The following is a 26,787-nucleotide window of genomic DNA, read 5'->3' on the forward strand; positions in this document are numbered from 1 at the left end:
GTTTAATTTGAATAGATAGCTCTTTTGAAAGTACTAAAAAAAAACTGTAGCGTAAAGAGCGAGGTACTGACTTGGGGGAGAACCCTCTCACATACGTTATAATTTCTGTTCGTTTTAAGTTCTAATATTCCTTCTTACATTTCAGTTGAAAAAACTTGTTTTTTTTTATTTAATTTCTGATCGTTTCTTAAATAATGCTTGGAAATCCGGCGCCCCCTTCATAGAAATGTCCCTTACCCCAAAGAAACATCCTCTACGGAAATATTCTCCAGAGTAACCCCCTCCTCTAGCCCCCCCCCCTTCAGAAAAAATCCTTCCTGAAAATGGTTGTATACTTCCCAATAACAAATAAATAATGCTTGCAAGTCCGGCGCCCCCTTCATGGCAATTTCCCTTCCCCCAGGAAAACTTCCTTCACGAACAGATCCTCCAAAATAACCCCCGACCCACCCTTCCCTCCCACTACCAGAAAAAAACCTCCTGAAAACTTCTGTATACTTCCCAATAACCAATGCTATATGTTAACATTGGGTAAAGTTCATAACTTTTAGCCCTCCCTCTGGGAAATTCGGGGGACTAAGTCATCCTAAAAGACATATTTATCATATTTTCGACCATGCTGAACAAATTGGCTATCTCAAAATTTTGATCGGGTGACTTTGGGAAAATCATAAGCGTGGGAGGGGGCCTAGCTGCCATACATTTTTTTTGGTCACTTAGAAAGGGCACTATAACTTTTTTTTTCCGTTCGAATAAACCCTCCTACGATATTCTAGTACCACTGGATTGATACGACCATCCCTGGGGAAAAAAAAACAAAAAACAAACAAACAAACAAACAAACAAACACATAAACACGCATCCGTGATCTTTCTTCTGGCAAAAAATGTAAAATTCCACATTTTTGTAGATAGGAGCTTGAAACCTCTACAGTAGGGTTCTCTGATACGCTGAATATGATGGTGTGATTTTCATTAAGGTTCTATAACTTTTAGGGGGTCTTTCCCCCTTTTTTGAAAATCAGCCAAATTTTCTAAGGCGCGTAACTTTTGATGGGTAGCACTAAACTTGATGAAAGTTATATATTTGAAATCAGCATTGAAATCTGATTCTTTTGATATATCTATTGGTATCAATAACCCGTTTTCTAGAGTTTCGGTTACCATTGAGCCGGGTCGCTCCTTACTTACAGTTCGTTACCACGAACTGTTTGATATAGTATTGGTCATTGGGAAGTATACAGCCGTATTCAGAGCAATTTTTTTCTTTTGCAGGGGGTGGTCGGAGGGAGCGGTTACGTGGGACTACCTTTCCATGGAGGTATTTTTCATGGGGAAGAGAATTTTCCATGAGGAGGTCGCGGGATTTCCCAGCATTATTTAAAAAATGATCAGAAATTAAATGAAAAAAAACAAGTTTTTTCAACTGAAAGTAAGGAGCAGCATAAAAATTTAAAACGAACAGAAACTATTACGTATATAAAGGGGCTCGCTCCCTCGTCAATACCTCGCTCTTTACGCCAAGGTTTTTTTATTACATTCAAAAGCGCTACTTATTTTAATTAATTATAAAAACTTTCTCCACGAAACAAAGTTTTTCAAAAAAAGTAAAGAACTGTATTAAACCAAAACAAACAAAAAGGATTCAAATAATCTAACAAGCATACAACTACCATAAATCAAACAGTTAGTGGTAACGAACTGTAAGTAAGGAGCGACCCGGCTCAATAGAAACCGAAACTCCAGGAAACGATATTTTGATACCAATAGATACATCAAAAGAATCAGATTTTAATGCTGATTTCAAATATATGAGTTTCATCAAGTTTAGTTGATGAAACTAAACTTGAAACCTACCCATCAAAAGTTACGCACCTGAGAAAATTTGGCTGATTTTTGAAAAAAGAGGGAAAGAACCCCTAAAAGTTATAGAACTTTAATGGAAATCACACCATCAGATTCAGCGTATCAGAGAACCCTACTGTAGAGGTTTCAAGCTCCTATCTACAAAAGTGTGGAATTTTGCATTTTTTGCCAGAAGAAAGATCACGGATGCGTGTTCATTTTATTTTTTTGTTTTTTTTCCCAGGGGTGACCATCGACCCAGTGGTCCTAGAATATCGTGAGAGGGATCATTGAAACGGAAATAAAAGTTCTAGTTCCCTTTTTAAGTGACAAAAAATGGAGGGCAACTAGGCCCCCTCCCACGCTCATTTTTTCCCAAAGTCACCCGATAAAAATTTTGAGATAGCCATTTTGTTCAGCATGGTCGAAAATACGATAACTATGTCTCTTAGGATTATTTATCCCCGGAAGTCCCCATGGGGAGGTCTGAAAGTTATGAACTTTACCCAATGTTAACATATACTATTGGTTATTGGGAAGTATACAGACGTTTTCATGGGGGATTGTTTCTGGTAGTGGTTGGGGGGTAGGGTGGGTCGGGGGTTATGTGGGAGGATCTTTTCATGGAGGAAATTTTCATGGGGGAAGGGACATTTCTATCAAGGGGGTGCCGGATTTCCCAGCATTATTTAAAAAAAATATCAGAAATTAAATAAAGAAAAAAAGTTTTTCAACTGACAGTAAGGAGCAACATCAGAACTTAAAACGAACAGAAAATATTACGTATATGATTGGGTTCACCCCCTAGTCCTAGTAAGTACCTCGCTCTTTAAGCCAAAGATTTTTTAGTACTTTCATAAGAGGTATTTATTCTAATTAACGGCCTTTGTGATTAAGGGGTCATTTTTAAAGAATTGGAGCAAAATTCGAACTTTAGTGTAAAGAGCGAGGTATTGACTAGGGGGGCGAACCCCCTAATACACGTATTAAAAATATATGAATATAGAAGTTCGTTACGTAAGTTAATTCGTAAGTTACGTATATTTATTACTAATAAAAACGTTCATAAATAAAATTAAACAAGTTTCGTGAAAGCCATTTAACCAAATAAAACTAAAATAGATATGAAAACTTTGTTTTAATTATTCATGTACGATGAGCCAAAATCAAAACCTGCGTTTATTCAAAAACGTTCAAAAATTAAATAAATGAAAAACAAGTTTTTTTTAAACTGAAAGTAAGGAGCGACTTTAAAACTTAAAACGAGCAGAAATTATTCCGCATATTAAAGGGGCTGTCCCCTCCTCAACGCCTCGCTCTTTACGTTAAAGTTTGACTTTCTCACAACTCTATTTTTTTAAACAATCAAAAACTTTAGTGTAAAGAGCGAGGCGTTGAGGAGGGGACAGCCCCTTTCATGTACGGAATAATTTCTGTTCGTTTTAAGTTTTAACGTCGTTCCTTACTTTCAGTTAAAAGACTTGGTTTTTTTTTATTTAATTTCAATCAGAGGAAACGCTATAGCCTATAGTGAAGTAAAAACTATAGTGCCTATAGTAAAGGCCATACGGCTATAATGTTTTATTATTTATTTATTTATTTTTTAGTTTACCCTCTAGTCAATACCTCGCTCTTTAAGCCAAATATTTTTTAGTAAGAAACTTTCATAAGAACTATTTGTTCTACTTAACAGCCTTTGTGATTCAGGGGTCATTTTTAAGAATTGGAACAAAATTCGAACTTTACCGTAATAAGCAAGGTTTTGACTAGGGGGCGAACCCCCTAATATACGTATTAAAAATATATGAATATAGTAGTTCGTTACGTAAGTTAATTTGTAATTTACGTATATTTATTACTAATAAAAACATTCATAAATAAAATTAAACACGTTTCGTGAAAACCATTTAACCAAATAAAAGTAAAATGAATATGAAAACTCTGTTTTAATTATTCGTGACAGCCCCTTTAGCGTAAAGAGCGAGGCGTTGAGGAGGGGACAGCCCCTTTCATATACGGAATAATTTCTGTTCGTTTTAAGGTTTAATGTCGCTCCTTACGTTCAGTTAAAAACCTTTTTTTTTTATTTAATCACTATCAATAAATGACACAATAATGACAAAACAAATAATGACAAAACGACAAAACGACAAATCAATAAATGACAAAACGAACAGAAATTAAAATAAATAACAGAGTCAAACTCAAAACGAGCAGAATTAATATGAGTAGGGTTCAAAACCCCTATGCTTTCTAAAAGCTAGAATATAATTTGTCCTTTACTGAAAAATTTCTTTTAAACCTTTTCACATTTTAAGAAATCCAAATTCAATTAAAATTTTAAAGGATAAATATGAGAAAGTGTATGTTAAACTGATAAGATACATTCGTTTGAATTTTTTTCATTAAATCAAAAATTATATTCTATTACAAATTATTAGGTATATAAGGGGTTTTGCCCCCTAGTCAATACCTCGCTCTTTACGCTAAGTCTTTTTTAGTACTTTCAAAAGAGCTATCTATTCTAATTAAACGGCCTTTGTGATTCAGGGGTCATTCTTAAAGAATTTAAAGAAAATTCTAACTATAGCGTAAAGAGCGAGGTATTGACTATGGGCAAACCCCCTGTTTTTTTTCTTCAAATTATCAGTAAAGAACGACATCAAAACCAAAAGAAAACAAAAATTGTTCCATATACTTATGACGGGGGTTATACATTCACAATAGCCTATCTCAAAAATAGAAGAACTAAATGAGGTGCGTTTGTTTAGGCAGTACCATTTTTAGTTGAAATGTTTTAAAAGACAATCGGTTGAGCATTTGATGAAATCATAAATACTTTGGTATTTTTTCGAAGACGACACTACCTTTCTATTTGAACTTTAATTTTTTCGTCATAAATGCTTTCACCATAGCACTATAAGTCTAATAATCTATAGAGCGTTGGTTAAGGCGGGAGAAACCTCCCTTATATACGGAATAATTTCTGTTCTTTTTAAGTTTTAATATTGTTCTTTGTTTTCATTTGAAATAAAAAGTAAAAGTTTTTTTATTAGATAGGAGGAAAGGCAGTAATGTTTGGCTTGGCTGTCTAATCACCCAGTGGCGCCATTTCAGAATATTCCAGGGGGGCCAAAGATCGATTTTGGACCGCCGTCCAGACTCAAAATGTAATTGTTCTGTTTGGTAGACTACTCTTTAAATTAGTCTTCGAATGCATATTAAAGCAACGTAATGTATTTAGATTTTTCCTTTTGCCACCTGGTTAGGTACAAAAAAAAAATCGTTACAAGATGGAACATTTACCACACAAATTCAAAAGTGAAAGTCACGTGAAAGTTACTTAAGTAATGGATACCTCTTTGGCTTCATTTTTGCGAAGTCTACCAGAAGCTTTTCAAAATCGAGCTCCTTCACTGCAGCCTTTTCAGAGAACATTAATCAAAAAAAAATTTCGCACAAAATAAGTTGTTAAAAAAAAAGTAAAGAGCTAAAAAAAAAACAAATGAGCAGAAATACAATCGAATAATCTACCAAGCATACAACTACCAGAAATAAGTATCAATTAATAAATGAAACCCAAAACAAACAGAAAGTAAAATAATTGAAACTCAAAACGATCAGAAATTAATCTGAATAGGGTTCTAAGCCCTATGCTTTCTAAAAGCCAGAGTATAATTTGTACTTTACTGAAAAAAAAATCAAATGAATTTACTGAACAAATTTGCATTGTCAGTTTAATATACATACGTTCATATTTATTCCTTAAAATCTTAATTAGTTTTTGTTTTCTTAAAGTTATAAATAAAAACATTTAAAAGATTTTTTTTCAGTAAAGTACAAATAATATTCTGACTTTTAGAAAGCATAGGGTTTAGAACCCTACTAAGATTAATTTCTGCGCGTTTTGAGTTTGGCTTATTTTAATTTCTATTCGTTTTGGGTTTCATTTATTTATTGACACTGATTTAAGGTAGTTGTATGCTTGGTAAATTATTTAATTCTATTTTTGATCGTTTTTGGGTTTTTGGAGTTCTTTACTTTTCTTTGAAAAACTTATTTCGTGCAAAAATCTTTTTGATTAATTTCTGTTCGTTTTATATTGACATAGTCTTTTTCAGGGAGAAAGACTGAGCCTCTTCCCAAGTTAAAAATCTTTAATACCCTCTGGGCATGACTTATAACCATTGCCCCTAATCTCTGGGGTTTGTTTTAACCCCATAAGTCGAGTTATATGATATTTAGACTATTTTGAATAGAATGGCTATCTCATAATTTCTATTAGACGTATCTCAGGACAATATGACGTGTGTGTAGGGGCGAGAGGATAGCTGCCTCTGATCGCTTTGACTCATAAAAAGAGCACTAGAGCGTCTGATTACCAATCCAATGAGCCCCCTTTGAAGTTTATATGACCACATTTACTATAAAAAACCCTATATGTGCCCAGGGCATAACTGACAACCCTTGCCCTGAGGGCTGGTTTTTTTTTATCCTCAAAGACATAATTTCCAGACCTTTTTGATAGGCTTAACAAAATGGCTATATCAAAATTTTGATTGGAAGTGTTTGGGGAAATGATAGGCGTGGAGGGAGACATTTGCACTCTGGTCACTTTAGACTAATTAAAAAGGCACTAGTCCTCTCAATTTCTAATCAAATGATCCCTTTATGAAGGTTTTACGAAAAAAATTTCTATAAAACTTTATATGACCCAAGGGCATAACTTGTGACCCTTGTCCTGAGGGGTATGGGGGTAGATTACTGATTACTTTTTACTATTAAAAAATGCAATAGCCCTCTCAATTTCAAATCAAAAGAGACCTTTTTGAATTTTTTGTGACAACACTTTCCATTTGACATTATATGCCCCCAGGGCATAACTTACAACCTTAGTCCTGAGAGCTGTTGGCGGTTGTCATACTCAAAAATATAAAATCTGGACCCTTAAACTACGTTAAACAAAGTTGCTATATCAAAATGTTGATCGGAAGTGTTTGGGGAAATGATGGGTATGGGGGGGCATTCGTCCTCCGATAACTATTGGCTATTAATAAGGGCACTAGCCCTCTCAATTCCCAATTGAATGAGTCCTTTTTTAAGTTTCTACGGCAACGCTGGCAAAGACCTAGTTTCCAGAACTTTCAACTACGTTGAACAAAATGTCTATTTCAAAATTTTGATTGGATGGGTTTGGGGAAATGGTAGGCTTGAGAGAAACGTTAGTTGCCCTCCAATCATTTTCAACTATTAAATAGGGCACTAGAGCTTTCAATTTCTAATCGAATGATCCGTTTTTGAAAGTTTCTACGATAACGTTTTCTATAAAACCTTATATGCCCCCAGGGCATAATTTACAACCCTTGCGGTGAGGGCTGTCGTGGGAGTGCCATCCTCAAAGACATAATTTTCGGACTTTTCAACTACATTGAACAAAATTGTTATCTCAAAATTTTTATTGGATGTTTTTAGGGAAATGGTGGGCGTGGGAGGGGTAGTAGTTTTCCTCCAATCACTTTTGACTATTAAAAAGAGCTCTAGCCCTTAGAAGCTTCTATTACAACGCTCAAATAAAAACCTTACATCCCCCGGGGTATAACTTACAACCCATGCCCTGAGGGGTGTGCCCTGAACGCTCAAAGACATAATATCCAAAACTTTCAACTATGTTGGGAAAATGGCTATCTCAAAATTTTGATTGGATGTGTTTTGGGAAATCATGGGCGTGAGAGGGAGCTTAGTTGCCCTCCAATCAGTTTCGAATAGCATATTAAAAAGGGCACTAGACCTTTCAATTTCCAATTGAAAAAACCTTTTTTGAAGTTTCTACGACAATATTTTGTATAACAATAAGTTTGCATAGCTTACAAACTTAGTGCTGATGGCTCTGGGGGGAGTGTCATCCCAAAACACCTAATTCCCAGAACTTTCGTCTACGTTGAACAAAATGGCTATCTAAAAATTTTGATTGGATGTGTTTTCGGAAATGGTGAGCTTGAGAGGGGGGCTAGGTGCCCTACAATCACTTTCGACTATTAAAAAGGGCACTAGCCATTTCAGTTTCCAATCGAATGAACCCTTTTTGAAGTCTTACAACAACGCTTTCTATAAAAACCTCATATGCCCCCAGGGCCTAAATTACAACCCTTGCCCTGAGGGCTGTGGGGGGGGGGGTTATCACCCTCAAAGACATAATTTCCAGAAATTTCAACTACGTTGAAAAAATAGCTATCTCATAATTTTGATTGTATGCGTTTGGGAAAATGGTGGGCGTGAAAGGGGCGTTAGTTGCCCTCCAATTACTTTCAACTATTAAAAAGGCCACTAGCCATTTCAATTTCCAATGGAATGAGCCCTTTTTGAAGCTTCTATGACAAAGTTTTCCATAAAAAACCTTGTATTCCTTTAGGGCATAACTTACAAGAGGGCTGTGGGGGGGGGGGTGTCATCCTTAAAGACCTAATTTCCAAAACTTTCCACTACATTGAACAAAATGGCTATCTAAACTTGTGTTTTTATGTGTTTGGGGAAAAGGTGGGCGTGAGAGGGGGGTTATTTGCCCTCCAATCAGTTTCGACTATTAGAAAGGGCAGTAGCCCTTTGAATTTCCAATCAAATGCGCCCTTTTTCAATTTTCTACGACAAAAGATTTAAAGAAAACCATATATGCCCCCAGGGTATAACCTATAAGCCTTTCCCTGAGGGCTTTGAGGGGATTATCATCCTCAAAAATTTCCAGAACTTTCAACTACGTTGAACAAAATGGCTACCTTAAAATTTTGTTTGGATGTGTATGGATAAATGTTTGGCGTGGAAGGGGTGGTCTTCCAATCCCTTTCGACTATTAAAAAGGGCACTATACATTTCAATTTCCAATTGAATGAGCCTTTTTTGAAGTTACTACGACAACATTTTCTATAAAAAAAAACTTACATGCTCCCAGGGCATAGCTTACAATCTTAGCCCTGATGGCTCTGGGGGTAGTGTCATCCTCAAAGACCTAATTTACAAAATTTCCATCTACGTAGAACAAAATGGCTATCTCAAAATTTTGCTTGGATGTGTTTGCGGAAATGGTGAGCTTGAGAGGGAGGCTAGTTGCCCTCCAATCACTTTCGACTGTCAAAAAGGGTACTAGCCATTTTAGTTTCCAATCCAATGAGTCCTTTTTGAAGTCTCTACGAAAATGCATTCTATAAAAACCTTATATACCCCCAGGGCATAACTTACAACCCTTTCCAAGGAGGGGTTTGGGGGGTTTGTCATCCTCAAAATCATAATTTCTAGAACGTTCAGGTACGTTGAACAAAATAGCTATCTCAAAATTTTAATTGAATTTGTTTGGGGAAATGGTGGGCGTGAGAGGGGGGTTAGTTGCCCTACAATTACTTACGACTATTGGAAAACCTACTAGCCATTTCAATTTCCAATGAAATGAGGCCTTTTTGAAGTTTCAATGACAAGTGTTTTCTATAAAAAACCTTATTTAACCCCAGGGCATAACTCACAACCCTTGCCTTGAGGGCTGTGGGGGGGGGTGTCATCCTTAAATACCTAATTTCAAAACTTTCAACTACGTTGAACAAAATAGCCATCTAAAATTTTCATTGTATGTGTTTGGGGAAAAGGTGGGCGTGAGAGAGGGTTTAGTTGCCCTCTAATGACTTTCGACTATTAGAAAGGGCACTAGCCCTTTGAATTTCCAATCGAATGCGCCCTTTTTTTAGTTTTTACGACAAAGATTTCAATAAAAACCTTATATGCCCCCAGGGTATAATCTATAACCCTCGCCCCGAGGGCTCTGAGGGGATTATCATCCTCAAGGACCTAATTTCCAGAACTTTCAACTACGTTGAACAAAATGGCTGTCTCAAAAATTTGATTGAATGTGTTTGGCTAAATGGTCGGCGTGGAAAGGGTGGTAGTTGTCTTCCAATCACTTTCGACTATTAAAAAGGGCACTAGCCATTTCAATTTCCAATCGAATGAGCCCCTTTTGAAGTTTCTATGACATCTTTTCCTATGAAAATCTTATAGGCCCCAGGGCATAATCTATAAACTTTGCTCTGAGAGCTGTGGAGGGGATGTCATCCTCAAAGTCCTAATTTTCGGAACTTTCAACTACGTTGAACAGAATGGCTATCACAAAATTTTGATTGGATGTGTTTCGGCAAATGTGGGCGTGAGAGGGGGGTTAGTTCCCCTCCAATCACTTTTGACTATTAAAAAGGGCACTAGCCCTTTGAATTTACAATCGAATGAGCCTTTTTTGGAGTTTCTACGACAACGCTTTCTATAATAATCTTATATGCCCCCAGGGCATAACCTACAACCTGAGAGCTCTGGGAGAGTGTCCTCCTCAAAAACATAATTTCTATTTGGAAATCAACTATGCTGAGCAAAATGGCTATTTCAAAATATTGATTGGATGTGTTTGGGGAAATTTTGGGTGCCGAAGGGGTGTTATTTGCCTTCCAATCACTTTCGACTATTAAAAACGGCACTAGCCACTCAAATTTTCAATCAAATGAGCCCTTTTCGAAGTTTCTACGACAACTGCTTCGATACAAAGTGTCCTGGTCCAACTGAAATAAATAATACATTGTGCCAACATCGTACTTTACTTAGGCAGCGCGATTGCCCTGCCTATGATAAGAAGCATTTTCCGTGGAAACTGACACATATGTACGAGCTATCTAAGCTTGACTCTTCAGCTCTATAAAATTGATGCCAGCCTTACCAAAGTATGTCGCAATCTTGAGAAGTAAATCTTTGTTCATGAAGTCTTCGGATTTGAGGTTAAGGCATCGTGTGGCTTCTAGTACTGGCAGCTGGACAGAAAAATGCTCTTCAAACTCATTTACCACTCTGTCCAAAACCTCGTAGAACTCTCTTTGCATTTTCTCTTCTGTTCTTGTGCCCTCAGATTCAGTGCTGTGCTTTCCAAGTGTTGATGTCGTCAAATAGTCCCTGAGTCCCCCGGATATCTTCTGAACTTGTTTTGATTTTGCTGGTATGGTTGAAGCAAGAGCGCCTGTTTCCGACAGATCAGCTCCGACATTAATAGCCATCTCCTTAGACTTTCCGTATAGGGCTAAAAAATATTTTATATCACGCATTGTCTTCAGTTGGTTTTTTGTTGTGGTGATTAAAGTCCAGACGTCTGAAATGATCATATCAGGGGCCTGCAGTTGTTGAGAAAGACGTTTGATCACTGCAGGAAATTCGTGAATGACATGCAAACTGAATATGAAGGGAAACGACTCTGGTTGATTCTTAAGACCTGTAACTTCTTCCGCTTCCTCCCTGTCAGGAGATTCTTGAAGAACTGACAGAACTGCAAGTATGCAGTCACATCTTACCAGAATTTTAGCCACTGATCTATACCAGTAAGACTAACGTGTAACAACTGTCCTTTCAAGTGTTAGAACGGACAATTTGTCAGTTTTCTGGGGATCGATAAACAACTGGTATCGAGTGTTGCTGTAGGAGACAAAACCATAAACTATTCGCAAAACTGAAAATACAGACGAAATTCTTTGTATTTTCTGCATACAATCGCCAATAACAAGGTTATGTCCATGGGAATGACACTGAGTGTACACCGCTTTTTCCGGGAGACGGACCTGTAATCCTGAAAAACGTCCGCTCATTAAACTCGCTTCGTCATAGCACTGTCCTTCACATTTTGACCAGGCAAGGCCGATATCCTTTTATAATTGTAAATAAAGTCAGCCAAACTCTCAGCGTCAGCCTTGCGCATGTGGTAGCAACCTATGGCTCTTCGTTTGATTTTCATATCATGTGTAAAGCGCACTCAAATCGCGAGTGGTTCCTTCTTTTAGAGGTCTTTTATTTTTTCAGCAAGGACGGCAAAATACTTCGCATCTCTGACTTCTTCTGCGTTAGAACTTTTAATTTTATTTCCTATGACCTTAATGTATTCGTTTTTGCACTCGTGGGACAAGTAATGGCCATAGGTCTTGTGAGACTTGTCCATTAGGTTTGGGTTGATTTCCGTTAAAAGACCTGCCGTCTCAACGAAATTCTCTCGATTGGCACTAGACTCTCTTTCATCATGGCCACGAAATGCAGGACCTTGCCGTCCAAGTGAGGCTGTAGTTTTTAGCAGTGCCTTTACTTACCGTCTGTTCTCTAATATTTCCTTTTCCCGTTCATTGTAGAGACTTGAGGCAACAGATTCGGCCATCTCCGTCTGAATAGCTTTAAATATAATCTGAATAGCTTTATTTTTTTTCACCTGAGATCGTCCGCAAGAAAGTTTCTGGTTGGAATTTTCAGCTTGGATGGAATTGTCTTGAGGGAATTTCCCTCCGTGGAGGAAGGGATTTTTCATAGAGGAGAGCCAGATTTCCCGGTATTATTTGAGAACGATGAGGAATTAAATCTTTACAAAAAAGCTTTTTTTAACTGAAAGTAAGGAGCAACATCAAAACTTAAAATGGATAGAAATTATTACGTATACTTTAGTATAGTTTAGTATATAGCATACATATATACTACAGTGTAATTTAGTATATAGCTATAGGCTATAGCATACATGTACTTTAGTATACTTTTAATTAGTCGTAAGTTTTAACTTTTTGTTAGACTTACCGTTTAATAAGAATAGTAAACTTTTTTTTAAATTTCAAATCATAAGTTATGGAAGAGTGTCCGTTGGTGCAGAGTGAGGATAGGGGATGGTGCCTGAAACCACCTTGAGAGAGTCGGATTTTCCGGCATGATCTGATTAACAATCAGGAATTAGAATCTAGAAAAATAAGTTTTTTTTCAACTGAAAGTACAGAAAAACATTGAAAAAGACAAAAAATTAGTGCATATATGAGTGGGGCTGCATCCTTCTAAATACCTTCCTCTTTAAAGTTAAATCTCAATTGGTTTGACAAAGCTTTTATTCTCATTAGGCGGCCCTAATGTTTTTTAAGTTTTTCTTAAAGAATTGAGAAAAAATCAAAATTTAGAGTAAAGAAAGAGGAGCCTAGGAGGGGAAGCCTCCTTCATATATAGAAAATTTTTATTTATTTTAGGTTTTAAATAAATAACCTGTTAATGACAAATGGCATGTCAATATTGATAAATCTGCAACTGAAGATTTTTGTATATCAGTTCAGAACTTTATTAAAGGAGCAACAGTTAAAGTACGATCCAAGCGCTTTTTTGGGATTCTCAGAGGTTTTCCAGTTGATGTCGACCTTTCGCTTATTAATAGACTGCAAGGTATAAAAAGTGCAAATCGACTGGGCCAGACTATGTCAGTCAAGCTTGAATTTGAAGATTCCTTCACTCAGTCTGCTTATTTCAAAGAAGGAATTAAAGTTGGATATTAATTTTTTTCGAATTCATCAATTTAAGGAAATACCTAAATGCTGCTTCAAATGCCGGTCATGCGATCACTTTCAAACTGCTTGCACCAGAAATGTCCCGAAATGTGCCAGATGTGCTGGGCCACGTCTTTCTACTAAGGATATTCCTTGTAGCGCTGCTCCCAAGTGTGCTAACTGTAGTAAAAATCATTCTTCTCATAGCCTGTCCTGACCAGTATCTAAGCAGCTAATGTTGCACTCCTCCATTCCGCATTGACTCTGGTGTTTCCAATAACATAGTTCAATATTAATGGTATAAAGAATAAGAAATTTGTCGTTGATGAGCTGTTCAATAATTTTGATTTCGTATATCAACTGGAGCGTATCCTTACAGACTTTAGCATTAACCTTTTGCGTTGGAGCCCACATCATGATGTTTTTATTACTGCCAAAGCCACAAGAGGCTGCCCATCCGGTGGGCTAGCTATTGTTTTTAAGTGCAATTCGAATTTGGGTTTGCCGGTGATTTTTACTCGGACGAGTTTTTTTGGCTGTTCGTATGGGCACTACAGTTTTCGTTAATTCGTATCTGCCTTATGATGATCGTTCTGCCAGATCAATGACTAGATATGCTAAAGCTTGCAACACGTTGAAGTTTTCAGTGGAAAAAATTCTTTCTAGTTCTCTAGATTATATTATCATTGGTGACCTCAATACGGGTATAAATTATTCTTCAGTGAGAAGTGATTCGTTGTTAGATTGCCTTCCATCTTACCATATTATACCCAAAACTCATCCGTTTTCTTACATTCACCATTCAGGCAGTAAGAGCAATATTGATCATATTATTTGCTCACCTAGTATTACTACATCAATAGTGTTTGTACATGCTGAAGGACAAGACTTAGACCATTTCCCTATTTTACATACTCTTACGCTTAATATAAAACTTGCAAGTATTTGTAAAGTACCCCGGTCTTCAAAATTGTTTGAAAAAGTAATCGGAAGAAAGCTGATGTCCCTCTCTATGAATTTAAACTAACAAACCTGCTGTCTGCTATACGGGTTCCCTATCATCTGTTTCAAAGCTATACAAGTGAATTGCAAAAAGGACCTGGATTGCTATTATAATCAAATAATTAAATGTCTAATAGATGCCGAGGCAGTTGCAGTGGCGCTCCAACGTGTTAGATGTGGTACGCAAAAACCTATTTGGTCTTTAGATCCTAATTTAAAAACTTAGAAAAATAAAGCAAAGTTTTGGTTAAAAGTTTGGAATGAATGTGATAGTCCGCCTTGTGGAATTGTATGTGACCTTAAGCGTAAGACGCACAGTGAATAAAAAAATATCTTAAGTCAATGCGTTATCGTGGTATGGATTTTCCAGTGTCAAAGAAAGAATGGCGAAAAGTTATTAATTCTGAGTCGATTAGAAGTGATGTGCCAAGTAGTGATTGTCTTCCCGCAACTGCTTGGCATGGCCACTACTCGTCTATTTTTTTTTCTAATGTTAATTACCGTGTGCATTCTTTGTATACTTATTCTATTTCTGCTATTTTTAGTACCCCCACCCCCTATCTCAGCGTCTTTTTATTCCCATTTTCTTTCATCCGTTGTTGAAGCAATTGAGAAACTTAAAATCAGATTATGTTGATAATGATAATATATCTAGATTTAACCTTTTATTAGATTGCTCCCCCCTTATTGACCGTCTAGGCCCACTTTTCCTGATGTGTATTTGTACTTCTAGTGTACAAAAAAATTTTTTTAAACAAGAAAAACGGATTTTAATTTTCTATAAAGCAGTGAATTGTATTTCACTGCTTTATAGAAAATTAAAACCCGTTTTTCTTGTTTAAAAATTTTTTTTTGTTTTTAATAGAAAAGCGGTGTGGTCTAAGAAATTATTTACTTCTAGTGTACCGGAGAGTTTTTTGTGTGGTACTGTTTCTTAAATTTTAAGGAGGGGAAATTCTCCTTTTATTTGCTCTTCTTACCGACCTATTACTGTCTCTTGCACTTTTAGTAAAGTTCTTGAGCATGTATTACTACCTCTTGTGACTACTAATATGGTTGAGAGAGATAACCAGTTTGGATTTAAGCCCGGAGTAGGTTGTCAGCATGCACATCGTGTATTATCTTCTTTTCTCGTTGAGGATTCTTCTAAGGGAAAGAGTATATATCTTTGGGCTTTAGATCTATCAAAAGCTTTTGATAGTGTATGTCATAGTCAGATTTTTTCTGCTCTCCATGGTTGCGGTGTCAATCTATCGGTTATAATGCTTCTTCGTTACTGGTACTCCAATTCTTTTCTTCGGCTGAAATCGGCGCCAGCCCCTATTATTAAAGTGAAAAGAGGTTTAAGGCAAGGTGGATTTTTATCTCCGACCCTATTTAAATTATAAATTTCAGGAGTTTTGGCAAAGATATCGGCTATCTATCGCTCTGGGTTTTCTGATGTTTCATATCTGATCTATGGTTATGACCTGCTTCCTATAAGCCGTACTAAAATTGATCTATCTAACATGGTTTCTCGTGTTGCTACTTCTTTTTTAGATATAGGTCTTTCTCTTAATGTAAATAAATGTGCATCTCTTTCTTTTAACAACAATTCTAGTAATCTGCTTCGTTGCAGTGGCTTTACTATCCATCTCGTGGATTCTCTTCGATGGCTCGGTATTTCTATTACTAATAGTCTTCCGAGCTTGCGCCAGCTAACAGTCTCACATATTAATATGAAAATTCAATTAGGATATGCTAAGATTGTTGACAATAGAAGTAAATATAATAAACTTGTGTTGGCCAAGCTCTACTCAACTTTTTGTTACCATTCAATTCTTTTTGCTTCTGGAATTTTTCCCCTTCTTAAGAAAAATGAGTTAAAAAGATTCCGGATTAATTATTCTGGATTTTGTAAATTTTTATTATTTCTTCCACCTTGGACTAAAAACCGGGTAATTATTAATATATTTCTTGTTCCTGATATTACTGTAAAACTGGAAGCACTACAGAGAATACTTTCAAATACCGCTTGTATCCTTTTTTCTCCGCACCATGATCTTATCAGGTTTTTTCAGTCGTAAGTTATTTTTCCTTTATTCGTTTGTTTGTTTTTCTCTCTTTGGTTATTCCACATTTTATAGCATTGTAAAGAGTGAGTAAAAATCAAATAATGATAATAAAAATGACAGCTTGTGTCCATATTTCTGTATATTACTGTTTATTAGATTCTGCAAGTTGTGAGTTGTTTTTTCTCTCTTCTTCTTTTCTCCCTCCTTTCATGTTATTTCTCTTTTGTTTTAGTTTTTTTTAAATTTTATGTGTTACTCTGTAACTGGTAATCTTTGATTTCTATATTGATTTGCGTTGCCTTTTATGTGTTTTTCTTCGTGATACTCCACGTATTGTACCTCTGTATTGTATCTCTGTAGTGTGGGTTAGAAATAAATAATAATAATAATATTCTTTTTTTCTAAATAAAAGAAGCATTGCTCTAGCTTTGCATATGGTAAAATGCCTTTAGCCCTCAATGTATTGTTTATTATTTGTTTACTTTTTCCCAGGGTTACTTTATATGAAAGGCATTAGTCGTTGAAACTTCAGAGGTGGCTTGGTTGACTGGATATTGAAAATTCAAAAGCCTTTTTTTAAGAGTCAAATATGATTAATGGGCAACCAGTACCACTCCCTTCAGTAGCAACTCTAGCCTCCAGAGACGTACTATTAAAAATTTTATACAAACATTTTGTTCAAAATAGTCAAAACGTCTAATAGATAAGCCTCCAGAGATGATATGAACCACAAACCCTGGAGCCAGGGCCGTCAATAATGCAAAATTGGAATTTTTTGAACATGGGTTTTATAATAGAAAATGGGAGCCTGTCTAACATCTAAGGAACGGTAAAGCGTATTAAGTTGAAACTTTCAGTGGATGTTGAGATTAATCAAATGACGATATGTTTTTTGACATCCTGGGTGTCAAAAGGGTATGTTTGCACTGCCTCAAGAATGGTAAAGTGCATTAAGCTGAAAATCCCAGAGAATTTGGGAGGGGGTGTGTTAAACTAAATCAAAAGGCAATGTTTGCATCCTGGTTGTTAAAAGGGTGTATCTGCAAAATCCAAGTAGTAAGTTTAAAATTTCATTGAACGCTGAGGGGAACAATGAACTAAATTAAAGGACACTGTATGCATCCAGGTTGACAAAGGGGTGCTTCTGAAATATCTCAGGAGCGTCGGGGGGGGGGGGGATTGAGTTAAAACTTTAAGGAAATTTTGAGGGGAATGCTGAACTTAGTTAAAAGATTTTATGTGCGCGTCCAGGTTTCAAAAAGGTGTATCAGCAGTATCTGTGGAGTAGCAAGGGTTGTTAAGATGAAACTTTAACTTTATATAAGGGGACCTCGATTATATCAAAATACACTTTTTTCAGCCAGGTTGTCAAAAAGACGTACCTGAAATATCTCAAAAACAGCTAAGGGTGTGAGGCTGAAACTTTCAAAGAATGTTGAATGGATTTTGAACGGAATTACAGAATACTATTTACAAAAAAGTTATGGAGAAGCAAAAACACAAACGAACAAAAATTGAAGTAAATAATTACTTCAAATGTAAACAAAAATAAATACGAATATAGATGATAAATCCTAAAACGAGTAAATTAAAATGAATAATCAAGTCATTCTTAACAAAGACATAAATTTCAACAAATAGGAGTAAAGCTGATGCTCCCCTCTAAACCTTCTAATGGCTATTGCGTCATTTCTACTCTCAGTTTGTTTTCATTAGTTTTTCCGGTCATCTTGATTATTCTAATAATTTTACTTTATTTTAATTTTTCGTCTATTTTTTTGACAAATTAAAAAACTCAACTCACAATATCTATAGTTTTCAATAGAATGCAAATGATACTATAGACTATAGAAGGTTTAGGGTTTTCATTGTTGATAAATCTGATCTTTTTAAGCTTTCGGTTACAGTTAGCAAATCCGCCCAGAGTCTCGGGCAAATGAGTGACCCAAAAATTTGAAAAACTAAAATTTGCTCAGAATGCGGGGCTGAGCTTAGGCAATGAATAGGTACTATTTGGAAGAAGAAGATGGCTTTAAACGATTGTTTGCCTGTTATTCCAAGTTCCTTACTTACAGTTCATAAAAACAAATTGTTTAATTCATAACCATTAACAGATGGATAGACACACACAAAAAAGAAGCATTATAGGCAAGGCAGTATCAAGGGGGTTGCCCCCCCCCAGAATTTTTGTCAGACTCGTAAAAACATAAAGAAATGAATATAATTTTTTTAATGCGCTTTTTAAAGTTTGTTTTTGTGACACCTCCCCCGAAAAATAATTTTTTAACCCCCTTCGCCCTCCCCTTTTAGAATATATCTTGGATGTCTATTAATCCCTGATCATGGATTAATAGATTGCTGTTTGTTCCTACTCAGAATAACTTGAAGGTTTGAAGAAAATGAAAATTACACAATAGCCTATAGAAGGTTTAGAGGGGCAGCCCTACTCTTGTTTGTAGTCATTTCTGTCTCTTTTCATTTTGACTTGAGTATATATTGTAATTTTCACTCGTTTTAGAATTTGTATATTTATTTACATCAGTATCTTTAAACTTTACGATTAATGCAATTACTTTTAGTGTTTGTTTCGTTTGGGCCTCATCTATTCATTAATAGTAATTTACGTTTGTTTTGAGCTTGTTTTATTGTAGGACTTGGTTTTGCTCATTTTAAAATTTTGTCAAATAAAGAACATTTATTTTTTTTCGAATGATAGTAAGGAGCGTCATAAAAACTTAAAATGAACAGAATTTTTTCTGTATTTGAGGGTGACAGTCCTTCTTCAACCCTTCGTTCTTTATGCTAAAGTTTTTTAGTAGTTATTGAAAATATTGCGACTGTAACTTACTTACTTGTACTTTTACTTGGATCAGGACACAAGCTATGTAGCTTTATCTGGAGACAGGATCAGGTAATCCTGTTGGATTCCACCGGTTACTGCTCTGGGTGAATAGGGTGACAATTTTGAGCCATGAAGGGTCCGATCTGCGACCATGTCTCCGGAACCCGCCTATCAGCTCGAGGTTAGATTTGACGGTGCTGAGCCAAGTTTTCGGCTTGCCCTCCACGTCTTTTCCTCCAATCAGGCACTGGTTTGCAACGCAGGCTTTGATTTGTAAAAGTCTCGTCTGGTCTTCGGCAAACATGGTCAAACCAGGAAAAGCGGCAGCGTCAAATGCTAGTTATGAATTTGTACTTCTGGTCACATCGTTGGCGGATGATCAGGTTCAGGTTCAGGTTCATACATTTTTATTAACAAAAAAACAACTCAATGTGACAACAAGTCGCACTAAAGCAAGAAGATGCTTTAAAAAGCGACCGGTTGGATATCATGCATGCCAAATCATCAAACCAATTAAAATGAAAAAAGGGGAAAACAATAATAATAACAAAAAATAATGATAAATATATAATGGCAAAAAATATAAAATAAAATATCTACAAAAAAAAAAAAAAAAAAAAAAAAAAAAAAAAAAGCCTTCTCTCGAACCATTAACACTACCAAATTCCTGAAAAGAAATGATTTTTAATACGGGTTTTAAGTTGCGGCACACTTTCAGCTTGACGAACAGAATCTGGGAACGAATTCCAAACTGACGGGCCCATGTGTCTGGTCACTTGACTCGCTCTGGTTGTGTTCCGTGGCTCAGATGCAAGACTATCCGCACTCCTAGTCGAATAATCGTGATAAAACGAATTAGGCTTAAAAATATTCATAAAAAAATCCGGTGCAAAACCATTCAGACACTGAAATACAAAAACTCCAATTTGATAATCCCTTATTTCACCAACCTTTAAAATTTTAAACTTTCTAAAAAGTGATTCAGTGCTATCAACACCACGATCATACCTTCCAATCAACCTTATAGCCTTATTCTGCAGAACTTGAACTCTTCTAAAATTGCAACTAAAATTACTCGCCCAAATCAAACAACCATAATTTATATACGGCGCTATTATGGAAAAATACAATAAAAGCAGAATTTTCAAAGGTAAAAAATTTTGAAAACGGTTCAGAACTCCAAGGCCTCGCGCCAGCTTGCATGCTATAATGTCGCAGTGTTTTCTCCAACTCAAGTTTCGATCCAGGATGAATCCCAGATATCGGATCTCTTCAACTTGTGATAGCGGTAGGCCATTGTAAATAATGACACCAGGGAGAGTGGGAGCAGAACCAGTCCTCGTAAACATCATAAAATTAGTTTTTAATGCATTGACGCTAAGTAGGCTAGCACAAAAAAATTCATGTAGGCCATCCAGCGCCTTATTAGCCTTGAACAAGAGCTCTTGCAGCGACTTTGCTGCAATCACTAAAGCCGTGTCGTCAGCAAAAGAAGTAACTGAAGCTGCGGGAATGTAGAATCTCATTGTGTCTACAAATACCAGGTACAGGAGAGGGCCAAGAACTGAGCCCTGTGGAACACCACACTTTATGGGAAACGGCTGAGAAGATTTGTTACTCAAAGTCACTCGTAGCTTCCTTTCACTTAAATACGATTCAAACCACTTTAAAACACTACCCTTTATGCCTAAATAACACAGCTTTTCTAATAAAATCTTAAAATCAACAGTGTCGAAATCATATTTAGGATTCAGTCTCTGAGACACAACCTCAGTATTCTCCTCAGGCGCCTGTGTTTGGAAGTGTTGAGGGTTTGTGCCTCGGCGAATTTTAAAATCCACGTCCCGAAGCCGTAGAGTAAGGCAGATTGAACTAGGACATCGTTAATACTGATTTTTATTCTCCGGTGGATTTCCTGCCTTTTCCATAGTTGCTTCCACAGAGGTGCGAAGACAGCAGAATCCCCCGTTGATGTCAATGTGCGATCCGAGATACTTGATTTTATTGACAACTTTAATCTGTCTTTGGTTAAGGGTTATAGGGAAAGAGTTCTTATCCGGGGCATTAGACATATATTCAGTCTTGTCAATATTAATCTTGAGCCCCCCTGGGGCTGCAACTTTGAAGACCTTCAGAAGCATAATCTGGGCTTTACCAACAGATTCGCTATGAAGAGCAGATACTGAAATCAGGGCTAACCCTGACTCCTTTGAAGTATAGCATTGCTTTTTTCATCACCCTTCCGAAAAACTGAACAGTTCGGGAGAGACTAAACACCCTTGCCCCACACCAAAGTCGATATCGAATAGCGAGTAAAGATCTCCGTTGACCTGGATACAGGCTCGTTTGTGTTAATAGTAAGCCTGAATGAGTCGCACGATCTTATGTGGGACACATTCTTCATCCGTCGACATCCGAATTCCTCCCCGGATGACTGAAATGATGGCCTTAATGAAGTCGATGAAGACAGTGACGTTGATTAGTTGATGCTTGACTCTATGTTCAAAAATCTGTCTCATGGTGAAGAATTGGCCAATACAGCCCATGATGGATAAGAAACCAGATTGGTTGGGGCGGTTTCTTTCGTTGTGGACTTTGCGGAATTGGTTTTGCCATTCTTTGGGAAACCGTTCCTAATATCCTATTGGACAGAGGACCTTTTGAAGTTTCTCAGCGAGAGTAGGGGCAGCCTTGTAGACTTCGAACGGGATAGAGCCAATGTCTAGTGACTTTTGATTCCTCAGCTGCTTGATTTCCCCTTTGATCTCTTGTATAATGGTGGGGGGTCAACAGCGGCGTTGCTGCATGGGGTTTGTTGACTCGGTGGTACTGAGCTGGGGTTACCGTTGCTTGACTGTAGTGCAGTGGCGCTATTATTAAGGGGCGTATGAGTGGTAGAGATGTTTTGACTGGTGTTCAGCAGCTCCTGGAAGTGGTGCTGCCATCTTGCAATTATGTCATATTTTCTTGACAGAAGCATTCCATCTTCGCCTCTCAATCCAGTTAAGCTCTTTTTACTTTTCTCGGTTGCTTCTTTTTGTAGTTGGTAAAGATTTCTGGTATCTGAACGACTAGCAGCCTTCTGAATATCTGCTGCCACGTGGTCCCAGTAGCGCTGTATGTCGCGGCGGGTGGATTTATGGCATTCTTTTCTAAGTGTTTTCAAAACTGTGGACTTGGTATTTCCAATCTGTTGTTTCTGGTTTAAAAGCTTGATTGTGTTCTCTGCGATGCACTAAGAGACACGTTTTTCTTAGATGGATTTTATCGCCCCTGAATAATTATCGTTGGTATCTGGATTGATTTACTCACCATCCCTTCAATTGACATTGAAATTGTCAGCGAATGTTATTTGAGCACTAAAATTTAATTAAGCGTCATTTCATTTTCAAACAACAAGATGTAGTTTGAATTTCTAATTTGTATCACTGTAAATAAAGTCATTAATTTTCAGATTCAAAGAAAGGAAGGGGGGACCAAAAAAAGGATGAACTATTTCCTCGCCTCTCATCTAGAAGGAAAGGGATAACCACACTGAGAGATAATCTTCCTAATTCATTTATTCATGAGTTACCTAGCAGTCATTGCACAGACGAATCTTCTACATTCCTTCATCTGTATCTTTTATAGTTTCACTTACTATTGGCATGGGTGGTTTTTTCTAACCGTTTGTTACTTCAAACAGTTTGTCTAAACTTCTTTTCCATTTTTTGTCTTTAATAGCTTTAACAGGAATTAAATTTGTCTTTTGAAAAGACGGCGAACAAGTGCTAAAAAAAGAAATTACGCTTCTTACTATCCCCAAAAATACATGTTATCTTTCTGATACATCTTATTAACTAACAAAAATCATTCCGTGTTTTTCTTCTTTGATAGCTTTGACGACATCCCAATTTTTCTTTTGAACATGCAGCAAATTAGTAATAAAACTTTCCTGGAAAGGATAGTAGTAAGCCTTATTTTCCATCATTAAAAATACATTCTCATCCACCTTATAAAATAATCAAAAATACCTCTTTTTTACAGAGTCAGAGAGTTTTTACTTCCAACCGACTTCAGATTACTTTCAGTGGCAAGAGAAGCCGTACTAACTCCCATTCTACCAGTATTGAGAGTGTTATCTTCTCTTTGCCCAAAAAATCTTTTGAGCGATGCTTCGAAGAACGAAAATCAATTTCCTGTGAGATACTATCAGATGCTACAGGTAAGAAAAGCAATAAATAGACGTCCATATGAAAACTATGGCTATATTCAAGAAATAAAGGTCACAAAAACAACCTTTACAAACATAAATCAGCCCCGTAAAAACCAGATTTTTAAAAACAATAACTTATCAAAAGAATCTGCCTAGTATACTGACTCTAAATGTTAAATCCAATTAATTTTCAATTTATCCACCAAGGTCAATCAGAATACATTTTGTGTTGGCAGGCTATCAAAACAGCATATCTTCAGTATGTTTGCAATGGCCTGGGGTGTCAAGTTGAAGCTTTCTTGGAATAGTATGGAGAGCTTGAAATAAGCGCATGCTTAGCTATACCTTCAGGAATGATTTCAGAGCTAAATTAAATGATACATTGTACATTCAGGTCTATCAAAGTATCTAAAGAGTTTTAGGAGCAACATCGGGATAAAAGTGAAATTTTTTAGGTAAGTACTATCCCGAAGGTGGTTTTGACAAGGCCGCAATCCCTGCTTTTGACAAGGCACCTATCCTTGATTTTAAAGACACCCATATCGAGTCATTCCATGACAGCCAGCAGGTGCATGTTACGTCATAGGGAATGTTTTCTAACAGAGGCAGGTGCATGTTAGTTGATTCTTATTGTTTATTTAATTTCTTTGATTCTTTAATAAACCTTCAGGACTTCTTTACTTCAGGATTTCTTTGAATGTTCTTTTAAAAACGTACGAGACCTCCACCAAATCAAGATTGCCTTCAAAAAATCTTCAGGGGGCCACCCCTCAAATAAGGGCATAGTCCTTACATCATCCCATTATATTCGGGCTGTTCCACCATTTCGTGTTAGCAAATATGTAGCCATTTTCTATGATCAAAACAGTCAGAGAGACTGTTGATTTTATGGAACAAAGGCTTGTTGATGTCCTGCTATATCTCGGAAAGAAGAAACGTCACCTGCTGCTATTATAACGGGAAACTGAGTAATTACATTTGTCGTCGAGGGGTATAAAAACAGGTATTAGAACGGAAATTGAATCAGTCTTACATAAGATTTTGAACGTGACACACCTCATATTTAAAAAACCAATATGAATCAAAGACAGGTAAGTCTCTCTTTCTATACCCTCCCTCAGCCCAAAAACAAGGTGTGCGTACCCAAATTTAGCCTACTATAATTCTCTATATTAGATAATCATCTAAGAACCCTCCCTCCTGCTATTGCACGACTCTCACAATGATAGAATAAACTATTTTCTCGCAATATATACTTTTCATATTAAAAACGCATTCAAGCATATTCTAGCAGATTAGTAAAAAGGCATTGACTGGGTTAAACCGTTAATGATAGCTTCTATCGTGTTAAGACATATTTTCTGCCGGACAGCTGCTCTTCTGATAGTTGCATGAAAGGGGTTCTTACCCGCCACTAAATTTGAACACTATGTTATTACATCGGAATCGCAAATTGGCGAGGTATGGTTAAACAAATTGAATTCTAGCGCAAAACGCTTACGTAAACATATTTTATTTAGGCATTAAATGAAAGGAGTGGGTACTTTTTTTTATTATATTAAAAAAAGCAAACAAGTGGCCTTTTTAGACAATAATATCGAATTATTTGAAATCCTCTTCTTCCGATAATTGTAACCCCGAAGTTTACTGATTCTGTACCCTTTTCCTCTAGCATATTCTATAATACATATTTCTCATAAAATTCTAGTTTACCTACTTTTCATTATCTTGAAAAATGGGGTTAGGAAAGTGAGACGAGTCTACTGGTTAACGTATACCCTGAGAAGGTCTTTTAAGGTGCATACCAAACCTATTTTATCACCCTTTCAGTAAGGAAGCGCAAAAACCCTGTATTTTCAATTGTGGTCTGAATTTCGAATTCTTGGCTTGGAGTTGAAGCACTCAAATTCTCATACGGATGCATAATGGCAATTTTTTAAAGCTTTTCTTTTATTCTCGTGAAAACTACTTCTAAACTCAAATACTTGCATGACAATTTAAGTTAGAGAGGGGGGGGGTTTGTTCTGTCAATGAAAAAGAATAGAGATAGGGGTATGTTTAAATGCTACATTTAAACGACGCTGTATAAAGCATTTTTAACTATGTTATAGCAAGAATAAAAGTGAAACGTTTCATTGAGGACAGGAAAATACTTAGGTAAGTTATTTGATTCTGTTTTTGGTTAGTTAAATTTTTTACTTTTCTTTTAAAAAACTTGTTTTTTCTTTATCGTCACGGAAGCGTGAAAACCATGGTTTTCTAGCATCGATATAGAAGAGGCAGGGCTTAGTAGAGGGTAAGTTAAATTTAAGTGTGGAACTTCTTGAAAACAAGATGCAGTTTTTCACTTCATGGGAAACTAAAATTCTGTTTCTTTTTAAGGAATGCCCTGACCAATACCCTCCCCAAAAGAGGGCGAGAATTTTGCCTAGTGCCCTAGAACCAGTCCCATTATAGGAGGAGGATGCTAGCCCATCTGTGCTCCACATGCAAGAAGGTGAAGTGGCCAGGCCTTCAAAACCTGCATCTTTTAACAGTGAAGCTGCCGGACCTTCTAGGCCCTCGATACAAGGCCATGATGCTACTTCTTCGGCTCTCAAGCCCCATGCTAGTGAAGCTGCTGGCCCTTCTATGCCCAACATGCAAGATGCAGTAGTTGATCTTATTGATATACCTCTAAAAAATACCGCTTTTTCTAACTAATTCTTATTTTTTTAGTTTACTATAGGGGGTCTTTTTCCACCTCTGAGAGAGGGATTTTGCCCCCTCCTAAAAACAAACTATTCTTTTCAAGCTATGAAGGGCTTTACGCTAAAGACAAAATTTTTATGTGAGATAAACTTCTCAGACTGTTAGACTATTAATGATATTACCCATTTGAAGAAATAATACATTCCTTTTGCTTTAATAAAGCCCCCTCCCCAGTCCACAAGTTTTGAGAACCCCCTCGGTCTAAAGGAAATGAACTTTTTACCATGCTTTTACCTATTAGTTGTGTTTTGAAAATAAAGTTTTTTTTAGATCCTGCATTCTACTGTTGAACAACGTTCTAAGAAGGAGATTTAAGGGTATTACCCAATGGGTTTCTTTTTCAATTTAATAATAGGGGGGGGAATCAGGCACCTCATAATAGTTTGGAGGGGAAAACCCAGGGAAATGGCTGGAAATAAAACGGAAAAAAATTACAACGAATTTGGGTTGGATTTGGGGTATTATTTTTCAACTCCTCATGTGGTGATGGATTTAATTCTTAAAACTAGCAATGAAAAAGTAGGTCTGATCACAGAAATGGGTCATTACCTATTTGTAGATAGATCCATGTGGGAAGGGTAAGTTTTCTACGGAGATCGTATCTTGGAAACCAATCCGACTTAACAACGCACTGGTGAAAAGTCGAAAACGGTTTTCCTGGATATGAACTTCCTTATTCGTCCGCAATGCATCACGTCCGCAATGCACCCTTTTCCGCGTGGGAATTACAAATGGCTCCTTCTGCTCGAAATTTTTC

General features: G+C 36.7%; 2 protein-coding genes across 2 annotated transcripts in view; both read left to right on the forward strand.

The window, feature by feature from the left end:
• Positions 1 to 26,787, forward strand: part of LOC148948934 (potassium voltage-gated channel protein Shaw-like) — a 198,779-nt gene that overhangs the window by 90,174 nt on the left and 81,818 nt on the right. The gene's annotated exons all lie outside the window — the stretch shown is intronic.
• LOC148948935 (uncharacterized) overlaps positions 1 to 26,787 on the forward strand; it is a 57,157-nt gene that overhangs the window by 3,035 nt on the left and 27,335 nt on the right. The window contains exon 2 of the mRNA XM_089094141.1: positions 23,111 to 23,288. Coding sequence (XP_088950267.1) covers positions 23,111 to 23,288 — 178 coding nt within the window. The remainder of the gene's footprint in view (positions 1 to 23,110; positions 23,289 to 26,787) is intronic.

Source organism: Artemia sp. Qi Xiang Cuo, chromosome 9 (genome assembly GCF_049724085.1).
Source record: "Artemia sp. Qi Xiang Cuo chromosome 9, ASM4972408v1, whole genome shotgun sequence".
NCBI classification, from domain to species: domain Eukaryota; kingdom Metazoa; phylum Arthropoda; class Branchiopoda; order Anostraca; family Artemiidae; genus Artemia; species Artemia sp. Qi Xiang Cuo.